At 44.3% G+C, this 11,567-nt stretch overlaps 1 protein-coding gene across 1 annotated transcript in view; it reads left to right on the top strand.

The window, feature by feature from the left end:
• The window catches only part of NLRC5 (NLR family CARD domain containing 5), a 127,859-nt gene extending 116,817 nt beyond the window's left edge, over positions 1–11,042 (top strand). Inside the window, exons 42-46 of the mRNA XM_019505888.1 lie at positions 3,390–3,473; positions 3,891–3,974; positions 5,485–5,568; positions 6,818–6,901; positions 8,016–11,042. Coding sequence (XP_019361433.1) covers positions 3,390–3,473; positions 3,891–3,974; positions 5,485–5,568; positions 6,818–6,901; positions 8,016–8,097 — 418 coding nt within the window. The 3' untranslated portion in view covers positions 8,098–11,042. The remainder of the gene's footprint in view (positions 1–3,389; positions 3,474–3,890; positions 3,975–5,484; positions 5,569–6,817; positions 6,902–8,015) is intronic.
• Positions 11,043–11,567: the final 525 nt, after the last annotated feature.

Genomic DNA, 11,567 nt, shown 5'->3' with positions numbered 1-11,567 from the left:
GGTCTGACAGGACCTGTCACTGATGAACTCGTGTTGGTTGCCCCTAAGCATGCAGTCCCCCGCTGGCCCCTCCTGGATGTGTGCCAGAATAATTTTCTCGAACAGCTTGCCTAGGATCGAAGTAAGACTAACTGGCCTATAGTTTCCCAGGTCCTCCTTCCTCCCTTTTTTGAAGATGGGAACCACATTGGCCCTCTTCCAGTCCTCCGGTCTGTGTATTGTGTATTGTTATAAGGGCACAGTGTATTGTATTCAGTCACAGTGTATTGTGACTGAATGCACTGTGGAGCAATTTTTTCTACAGTAAAATACTCCCAGGCCCAGTGTCTACACATGCACCCTAGGCCAGCATTTCTCAACCAATGGGTCGTGACCCAAAAGTGGGTCGCAAGAATATTGTGGCAGGGCACCTTTGGTGCCTGCCACTTTAAGGTTTGTGAGCAGGCAGCAGGGCAGTCTACAGGTGTGGGCTAGCCCTAATGAGGCAGCCACATGACTGCAGGAACACCCTGGGACAGGAGGAGAGGGCTGAGCTATCTCCATTTTAGATCCAGATTCTCAGGTCTGAGGCAGCAGTTTGCTACTGGCAGCTAGAACAACAACACCTGGCTGAGCTGCTGCTTGGAACATCTTGGAGGTAAGGGCAGGAGCTATTGGGATGGCAGGAGGCTCCTGGCGCTGGGTATGACTTGAAACTGCGCCCTGCTGGGGAAGGATGACCTGGTTGGACTGCCTGTATCAGGGCAGTTCCACAGAAATGCCAGGCCAGTTGCCTCCCCAGTGAAAGGTGGGTAGGGACACCTTATAACCCCAGCCCCCACTACTCAGTGGGTAACTAGGAATGGGAACGGGGGTGGGGAACAGACATGACTAGAGAGAGGCACCTGAGCCCTGCAGGGGTGTAAGACCCTGGAGGCCCCAGAGAGGGGGCAGAGGAAGAGAACGGCCCCAGTGAATGGGACAGAAGTTGTGTGACCTGCCCAGAGTAGGGTGCACGGTGGCATCTGATGGACTGGGCATTGGTGGGTACAGAGTAGGATTGCATGGGGTGACCTGAACAGCACCATATGGGCCAACCCCCATGTGAGTGAAAACAGGAGCAAGTTGCCCAGTGAGGGGCTAGAGGCTGACCTCCACCCAGGGCAGGGCATTTGGTCGGAGCCTCATAGAATAGTGAAGCTTGAGCAACCCAAAGGTGTTGCCTGTTTACTGACTTGCATGACAGTAGGTAAACCTGATGGCCCAGGGGGTCACTCAAGAGGATCAGGGTGGGTTGAGAGTGACTCAGTGAAGGGCAGTATGTAAGAGGCCCTGTGAGAGGGGTGGAGTGAATGAGGCCCTGTGAAAGGGAGCGGAGTGTGTGAGTAGAATGGGAGAGGCAGAACCGGTCTGGCCTTGGGCTGGAGTTATGATCTACTTATGATGCCATCTGCGAGGCATGGGCCACAGTGTAGGGTTGGTATGGAGCTGGGTACAATGCCCCCCTGGCATAGGGGCATTAAAAGGGGCAGCCTCCCACATTTTACACCAGTTATCAAACAGCAAGTTGTGGCAGGTGAAATTGGGCGGACTGTGCCACATAAACAGGTGGGTGAGCCAGTGTTGAGACCTGGCCTTCTCCTGGCCCCCTTTCAGAAATATATGAAAGGGTCATGAACCAACTTAAAAAATGGATCAACAAACTTTAAAAAATGGATTCTCTTTTAAAGGAGAAAAACATGGGAAGCTGGCTTTTCTCTTGCAGGCTGGCATAGTTCCAGCCTGCAAGGGGCTGCTTGGGGGCCCCCCCATACACTGCCCTGCTGCTCCACACACTTGGGGTGCTGAGGCTTGGGGGCAGGAGGCAGCAGGTTGGGAGTGAGAGGCACTGGGTCAGGATTGGCTACCAATGTTTACAAATGGGTCCTGGTACAAAAAAGGTTGAGAACCACTGCCCTAGACAGCAGCAAATTGAGCCAGGGAGAAGCAGTTTAGGCCAGGGCTGCTCCTGCCATGCTCTGTCCCCCTGCAGCAGCCAAGGGGAGCACCAGGCTCCAGCTGCAGCTGCCCAGGTGTGAGGGCACAGGGGGAGGGTGTGGGGAGTAAGCCAGGCTTAGGCAGCAGGTAGCTGTGTTGGGCAATGGAGGATCTGGCTGGGCCACGAGGCTCCTGCAGCTGCTGAGCCATGTAACTAGGCAGCAGGCAGGAGTGTGGCCCCCTGCTGGCTGGGCTGGCTGGGAGCAATTTACTCCCGGATCATATGTGTACTGCTGTGCTATAAATGACCCTGTTGTAGGATAGTACTTGTATTTACAAGTACTACCCTGCTGTGGAGTTTATCAGTTTCCTGCAACCTAATAGCCCTGCACATGTAGATGCAAGACATGTACTGCAGAGCTAGTTAGTCTACTCCATAGTAAATGTCTTGGCTCCCTTCCTCCCCACCCCCACACGCACTTACTTAAATACATGTGCATGCAGTAAAATGAAAATGCTTTGGGCTTCTTTCCTTTATTGTTAAGTACTCATTCTGTAGTCTCAGTGTCTTTATTTCTGATATAATTTTCAGTAAAATAGCTGAAAGGGACACCACATTTAAGTAGAACATAGGTAACTGTGGGACTTAAAGGATATTTGAGAGGTGAAATCACTATGATGTCATGCATGTGTTGTTAGAAAACATGTTGTAGCATTGATGTAGCCGTGATGGTCCAGAGACTATGCAAGAAGCAAAGTTTGTGGACCTGCTTATAATTAATGGCTTGGTTTATAGCCGTTAACTGCAAGTTGGTCCAGTAAAAGATATTACCTCACTTCACCTGTTTTGATGCTTGTTAAATACAACAGGTTGGGTCCATCTACTGGTAAGAGTGAGAATGCACTTACCTCTAGCCTCAGGCTACATTTTGAGCTATCAGCTATGAGATTGCCAAAGAGCAAGGTGACCTATAGTTCGGAAGCAAATAAACCAATCACAGAGTGTAATATGATGTATTATCCCCAACTGCAAACAAAAGGATAGACTGAACCATTGCTTCATTATAGAAAACAGCATCACTGTATTTTCCATGCTAACATGCTCTTCTGTTATGGTAGTACATGAGTATCTTGACATCTAATATATTTATCCTCACAATCCACAGTGAGGTAGCACAGTGTGGTACTTTCAACATTGAGTGTCAGAGAAGCTAAGGTGACACTTGGTGTCTGTAGCAGAGGAGGGGACTGAATCTGGGTTTCTCAAGTCCCAAACTGGTTCCACAATCACTGGACTGTCACTTCTCTTGTATAGTCTCCTCAACCCTGGGGCTGGTTGCTGTTCCCTAAGGGACATGGTTGCTTTCTAACTGTGACTCGGCCCTGATTGTAGCTTTTGGTAGCCACTCAAAGCATGTCAATTGTCCTTGCAGTCTGTCAGAAAACAACATTGGTGAAGAAGGCACCCACGCCCTCTCAGAGGGGCTTCTGCACTTCCCACAGCTCAGGAGGATTGAGTAAGTTGAGGATTCTGTGAACTCTGTCAGGTCCATTGCATGGCTGGTTTTCAGTTTGTAGCACTTCTAGGAGGAGACTGCAGGAGATTATACAGCCAGTGGGGTCAGATTCTCAGCTGGCATGGACTTCAGTAGAAATACCTCCTTTTATGTCGGCCACAGTTTTGGCCCAGTGGTTGCAGCCTGCAGCTGCTTTAATTTATACTTGGTATCAAGAAAGGCCATGGGTGTGGGGGAGCACAAAAGAGGCACGTGGCCTCCTCCATCAATGGGGTCAGACCAAGACACTCAATAATTCCAAGATGCATCTAGATATAATAATGCTGTCACTGACTCCTCCCCCCCATAACAAACTATGTTCCAATCGCATCTGCTGACTCTTCAGTTTATATTTACTAGTAATGTTTTTCCCTTTAGATTGAAGCTCTGTGAAATTGGTGATAGTGTTTCCAAGCCCCTTGCTTTCGGCTTCAGTCAGTGTCCCTTCATTGAAGAGATTATGTAAGTAAAGAGAACGAGTATGTAGAGCACATCAGTATCCTAACACATCTTTCATTCTCTACAAAGCACTTGCCAGTCTCATGGTGACAGTGCCTATTCATTTCTGCTAAACCTGAATGCCAGTTCAGGTCAGCAGATATGAAACTATATTGTTCCTCTGGGCCCCTTGGAATTGGCATTAGTTAGTCTCAGCCTGCTTCAGCCAAGAAGGCTCTTTGGGTTAGCATGCTTAAGGCATGGAGATTTCTGTAACCAACAGTACATCAGGAACTAATGGGGCTAGCATTACATCCAGCTGCCTGAATGACCTCATGTCCATTTATATCTGGGCAGCCTGGGGGCAGCCTTTCACTGTGACACCTGACAGCTATCACTTCTGTCCCTGGGAAATGTGGTTTCAGTTTGCAAGGTAATGATACTTGTGACTTCCCTATATGGCTTATTGATTTGTTGGATTATAGGGCCCTATGCATGGAAAACGATTCTATTCTTTTTTTTTTTATAAATGTAAGACAGAAATTCTGACATGCCTAGTGCCCATGGCAATGAAATTATGGGAGTGACTGAGTGACTAGTCAGATTAGAAAGCACGAACTGACTCATGACATGTTTGCTTCTAGGGTGGTGAGTAAGTCTGACACAATGTTTGCAATGTCACCCCATTTAGCTGGTGTCCCAGAATTGGAAACAAAGCCCCTTTCATTCAGAAAAAGTCATCCTATTTTAAATTTCCTCCTGAAATGTCAAATGTAATCCTGTTCCACAGAGCTCAGAGTACAGGGGATATTTTACAAGTATATTTGTAGGTCCCATTAGCTACAGTCTACCCTGATACTTCAACGCTATAAGTAGATTGAGCCCTATTCTTGCTTTGATTTCCATGTACTTAATCTTAATTCCAATGTTCTTAATTCCTGGGCATTCAGTACTTCAGGGATAGTATCAGGCCCCCAGCATGGTAATTTTTGGAGTCCTGTCTTTCATAAAAACATACAGTGGCCATGATGCAGTTGCCCAAGGTTAAAGGTGTCAGTCAGAGGCTGCATGTACATGAGATGATGACTGCACAGTTGTTACTGCGCAGTCATTTAGTACTTGCATACACAAGTACTAAATGACTGCATGGTAACCAGAGTTACTGCGCAGTAGCATCCCCAAATCGTTTTTTGGTGACGCTGATTGCGCAGGAGCTTGTTAAGACTGCACAAGAGCATTGCATCACGTTTTGTGCCATGCGACATTAGTGCACAGTAGTAATGACCTACTGTGCAGTCAGTGTCTTGTGTAGACATAGCCAGAGAACAGATAAAATCTCCTTGGGCTTTAACCAGGGAACACTTTCCTTTATGGTGAAGGTGCAATAAACTAAATACAGGAAATAAGCTAATATCTTGTGGTTTTCTCTGGGGTCTCCTAAATGTGAAGGAGGCCACACCAAAGCTGTCTCTCTTGTGTTTATACTTTCACTTGCTTTGACAAACCAATTCATCCATTTTGTTTGTTTGTTTAGATTGTCTTGGAACCACCTGGGTGATGACAGTGCCTTTGAGTTGGCTGAGATTCTCCCAGAAATGACAAAGCTGAGGATACTGGAGTGAGTATTATCAAAAGTAACCCAAGGAGAATTTTAATTACTGAACTCCCTGAGCATGGAATCACAGCTTTTAAATAGAAGACATTTGTTGAAATAGCTATAAATTATAGACACAAGCAGACTTCCACACAGCTGTCTTGTGTACCATGGAGCAAGCCCTGCCTAGAACATGACACACTGCAGGGAGATGTGTCATAGTCAATAACGTACTGCCAGAAAATACATCATTATATGCACTAAAGAAATATCTGTTGACTTTTAGGTAAATTTATGATTAGAAGAGAGTGAGAACATATTTCGATGAACTAGGAGTTTTCTTGAGCTTTTTTTCTAGGAATAGACAGTTAAAGCTAATTTTCATTATTGAACTTTTTATTCTTTTTTCCATGCCACCCAACTTCAGCAAGAAAACTAGGTCATTTTTACTAGGTGTTTTGCAGGTACTAGCAGGAAAGTTGTGTTTTGAGGAGGAGGTGGTCTGTTCCTAACTATCCTTGACCCTGATCCAGTCACAGGATCTAGTGAATTAAATAAATCTGCTTAATAAGTCTCCAGAGGTACCAGCTCTGGAGGTTCCTAAGAACAGGTTAGATTAATATTTGTCAGGAATGGTTTAGATATAGTTGATCCTGTCTCAGAGCAAGCTAATGGTCTCTTTTCTGAGGTTCCAGTTTTCTCTGACTGGATGGTACCCAGTGAGACTGTTTCTAAGTGCTGGAGTTCATACTAATGGATCTGATTGCAGATCAGAACAACTGTTCACTAGGGCACCCCTGGGGAAGACCAGGACCAATGGATACAAACTCCTAGAAGGCTGCTTCAGGCTTAATACCAGAAAAAACTTCTTCACAGTCAGGGTGTCCAGACTCTGGAATAAACTCTGTCCAGAGGTGGTGCAGTCATCTACTCTGGAGGTTTTCAAGAGGACACTAGACCGTCACCTCGCTGGGGTCACCTAACCCCAGTTATCTTCCTGCCTAGAGCAGGGGGGCTGGACCTGATGATCTGCGAGGTCTCTTCGAGCCCCTAACAATCTATGCATCTATGAATCTATGGAGGTTGTAAATAATGAAGGAAAAAAGTCTGAATCTGACTTGTGAATTATGGAGAGTGGCTTCCCACAGTACACAGCAGACATTGAACCTTTTCTGAAGGAGGTTGGGGGAGAAAAGAGACTTTGATAAGTTGTTGCCACTTTTCTTGTTCTGTTATGAAAACTCATCTGTAACGCTCTCTTTGTTTCTGAAAGTTTGGACAAGAACCGCATCTCAGCCTGTGGTGCCAGTAGGCTGGCAGAGGAGCTCACCAAGTGCTATGGAATTCAAGTCATACGGTGAGTAAATGCCCAGGCCAGGTGGCACCAGGGGTTCTAGTCACACCAGGAGGTAGCCTATCTGCAAGGCAGTGCTGCTGAGATTGATGTGATCAGTATCAGGCAAACTGAAGTAGATTGAAATGCTAATCAGGGCCCCCTCTAAAAAGGAAGATATGGTGGGCTTCCCAGACACTACTGCCTAGTCAAGCTACCCCTTCCCAGAACAAGTGATAGAAATAAATAATTGACAAGACTCAGCAGGTCCCATCTAATCCATCCTTTCACCCAGAATAAGATTTTGCATATTGCACATTTTCTATTGCTCTTATTTCAAATGGAGCAAACTATGGGTCTTCTGCCCTCTGGAGAGCCCTGTATGTCACTGGTGGGAAGCTTATCCTAGTGTTACATAGTCATAGTCCATTACACATTTCTCTCTCTCTCTCATTACCCCTGGTTATACTCCCAGATCTTCTACTCAGTCTTGGTGCTTACATCTTTTCACTGCTCATATGTTTCCCCAGCTTGAGTCATTGTTTAGCTAAACTCTCCCAATTGAGCGCCATTTAAAATATTTCCAGGCCACCCGGATGATTTTACTTCCTTTAATCAGAACTCCTTGCTGACATCTTTCCAGTAAGGAAGGACCCAGAACTGAACACAGCGTTCCATGCAGTTACACCACAGCTTCTTCCTTGTCCTATGGAATGATGTCTTTGGAAAAAGTCATTGTCCACCATATTAGTCTACCTTGCTGCAAGCAAAGTTCTAACTTCTTGCTGTGCCTCTTGGCCCCTTTTATTGTAAGTGTTTTTCTGTATTAGATCAGCTTTTCTTCCAGCTTCAGATATCCTGGTGGACTCTTGTCATTTGAATTTTTAATCTTTCTCCTAAGGTAGATAACTCACACCCACTGATAGGTAATAAGTCACCATATTCCCCAACATCAACTACTGCTCTGCCTCTGTGTCTTAATCACCTCTCACTACTGAGAATGCTTGATGGTAATCCAGAACTTCTGTACCACAACCTCTGTGATCTGACAATTCTGAGCTGTTGCATGACATCAGGAAAGAGGAAAAATGATTTGGGGAAGCATTTCTAACCTATCATACACTTACTGTTGTTTTAGGTTGTGGAACAATGCAATAGCCAAGGATGCTGAAGAGAATTTAATGAGGCAAGACTCAAGATTGCACTTCTCATTCTTTTAATAAAAAAGAGCAATACATGAATGGGAGCTGCTTTACCTCTAGTATTACTCTGGAGAGTGGCTGAGAAGATGTGCCAGAAAGAAGTGGAAAATCCTAACACTCTATATATGATTTTCCTTTCCTGCTGCTAACTGAGCACATGTGTATGTGCACACACAATCAGGTGTTTCTGTACTGTGGAATCTAACACTGAATATAAACTGCAGAAAAGGCTTCTTCCTAGTGAGGTTGGATAGTCTAAGGTTATTTAAAAAAAACCCTCAAATTTTTATTCCCTTGCATTAAGCTATGAATCCAACTTGGTTTGGCTGTCAGGGTGACTCAGGAGAATGTCACTGTATCCTTAATCTGGATCCTTATACTTACACTCAAGGTGAATCCGAAGAATTTTGCAACTGAAAGTGAGGAAATAAGAAATCCTCTTACAAATACCCTCAAATATTTTCCAAGTCTGAGTAAAATATTGACAATAAAATTGTGATCCATAGTTTTCAGCTAAAACCTCAAACAATGGACATTGCAAAACTGCTTTAACAATAGCCACACCTGGATGATGTAAAGAATATTTCCCCATGCATGCCAATGAGAAGACAGCTGTTTTGTATCAAACAATTTTTGGGACAGGTAAAATGACTTGCAACAAAGCTATAAATATTGTATGTGAAATATCCAGGGGAAGCTTTTCCCTTCTTTCATGTAGCTTTAGTTGGCTCAGTTAAATGTTAGAATTGAGTGACTAAATGGCTTAAGGTACTTGAACTTAAAGTTGCACTGAACTATTTGAAGAAAAGATGCCTGTGTGTTGTGTAAATACTGCCTAATACTGCTAGTTGATATGTGAGAGGGGCCCCTTTTGCACACAGAGGTACATATCCAGTTGCAGGGTTGGGGCCCTGGTTTAAAAATATTCACCCTATTTAAAGATGTGCACCTTATTTTAAAAAGTTCACTCTGGGCGTGGCTTTTGTATTTTGTACTGTAAATATTTGATGTCCAAAATGGGATTATTTATTTGCATATTTACTTGCTTTGGATTGGGAGTCTGATTTGGAAGAGGCAGCTTTTGTAATAAAAAAAGGAGAATTCTGATGAATTCTTAGGCAGTACTTTCAATTCCATGGAATAACAGCCATTCTCATGCTGGGTTTCCTGGGATGTATATTTTGGTTTTGGCTTATAGGGCTCTTCTGGGAAAGGGAATGGTGGTTTACAGAGCAGTTACACTTGAAAGTGTGTGTGTGTGTGTGTGTGTGTGTGTTTTAAGCAAAGATGCAGCAAGTTTTTATAATTCAAGCTGATTCAGTGAAGCATGTGCTCGAAGTGCATATGCACTTTGTTGAATCTGGACTCTTCTCGCTTCCTCTGTTTCTAGATCTAATTTGCTCTGTTTGTAAGTGAAAATATTTCTCTGTCAGCCTAGCCACTAGTGACTGAGGAGCTCAGGGGGCCATGGTGTAGACACTTGAACCCAAACACAACTATGTACTGTGAACTTGACTCCTGCCCTTAGCAGTTGTCTGTGGTTTAGTTTACCTCTCAGGATTTATGGGACCTTGATTGTGGTTGCAGCTGTATGCTGGCCACGCCCCTGTTCCAGATTTAACGTTTCCAGTAGGAATTTTTCTGCTGCCAGAATTGCACCCACTTCCCTAAGCAGTAGCTGGAACAGTTGTCTCCACCAGTGGTTTTGCAAGCATAAGGCAGGGTAGATTTGCACCTTACAGAGTAGCTAAAACAGAGAGAGCTATACCCTAAGCTTTCATGAGCCCAAACTCATAAAGGACATGTACAGAGCAGTGTATAAAATGGGGAGACTAATTAGAATACACAAGGCAGGAAGGGAGGATAGAGGGCTTGTTAGTGGGAAACAGCTACATTGCTCCATAATTGATCATTCTTTCATTATGGAGTCTGAGGTTTGATCTGGGGGCTGTGCCGACAGCCAGAGGGATTCTATTGTCCTTTTCATGGGGTTGGTATTGTAGTAGGTTGGCCTGAGGTTTGAGTCTAGCTTTGTTGATCTGGTGACTACAGCTCTGGGATTGTATTGTAATTGTAGAAATCCTCACTCAAGATTCAACATAGCCATGAAAGACGCATGCCCCTGGCAGCTGGGGGGGAATGGCGGTGGCAGGAGCGTGGCAGTGGTAAGCGGGGGAGTTCCCGCAGATGCCACCCATGCTGTTGGCCGTGGGATGGTGAGCACTGACCAAGGGGCGGCGACCACCCGCAGTCACTGCCGGCAGTGTCAGCAGCGCTTTTTTGTAGGGGGTGTACTGCCATGCTCAGCAGATGCATGTGCACCCCCTACGCATCACCTCTTAACATAACCATGGTATGGAGTGTAGAGAAGGCTTCATTCAGAATGTGTATTTGCCATACTGGCTGTTCCCTACCTGCATTCTGCCAGGCTGCTTCTGGGAGTTTAAGATGTCAGATAAGATCTATGATAATGGTCCCTTCTGACCTTCAGATCCATGAAACCCAGGCTGGGATTTAGTTGTGTTGATTTCTTCCTGCCTCTTAAGCCTGCACTGCTGTAATTACAGTGAGACTAGTCAGAGTTAAGTGCTGCTCCACATGAGGAATGGAGGCAAAATTTTGTGCTATCTGAATTAGAAAAGCTGTGGGTGTGGTGCACCAATCATTATTTTGTCACCCTCACACAAACAACGTTTGCAGAAGTCCATTGCTTTTATCACAGGCATGCACATCTGTTCATTCCGTAAGTAAACACATGTGTATTGTGACACTTGTAAAAACAAATTCTATTAACTGTTTTGTCATTTCCCTCATAATGCTGCAGTTTCTACATTTTAACCTGTTTGGATTATAGATGTTTATTTACCTTTTTCATGAATTTCATTTGCTTCTGTACACTTTTTTTTGTTTATTTTAATGGGAGCCTGTGCGTGAATAAACAGGAAATGCCTTGGAAACTGCAACAGTTTGATTGTAGCTTCATTTGCTGTTTCTGGTCAGTTTTGTTTTCTGGATCTTAGGGTTTAAATCAAAACCGTATTGGGGTTAAAAGTATTGTTTGTGTAACCAGCATGGAGTCCCATTGTACCAAGCACAGTATAAATATGGTATATTGTAAGCATGCAGTCTAATTAAGAAAATGCAGAGTTACCAACTCCAACTACTCAGAAATTGAAAACCAGGTCCCCGGACAATGAGGGAATTTTTAAAGTAAGTTTTGAGTTTTCTTTTATTTTTGCTTTTTTTTTTTTTTAAGTTTTATCTGTGTAGTTTGCATTTTCACGCTTTTTTCTACAACTCTGAGGGCTACAAAATGATTATAGTCACATGACTGAGAGTTGGAGGCTTTAAGTCACGTACCAAATATTGTGAAAGTAGGATAAAATTGTGAGAGTTGGCAACACTGCAGTGTTTCAAACTTAAAAACAATGGAATTCATGACAATTTCTGTTCACATTATGTATTATGGGCCAGATCTTATTCCACCT

This window comes from Gavialis gangeticus, unplaced genomic scaffold (genome assembly GCF_001723915.1).
Source record: "Gavialis gangeticus isolate Ggan-Ray unplaced genomic scaffold, GavGan_comp1, whole genome shotgun sequence".
In the NCBI taxonomy this organism is placed as follows: domain Eukaryota; kingdom Metazoa; phylum Chordata; order Crocodylia; family Gavialidae; genus Gavialis; species Gavialis gangeticus.
The sequence above is the reverse complement of the archived record's forward strand: the minus strand, read 5'-3'. Positions and strand labels throughout refer to the sequence as shown.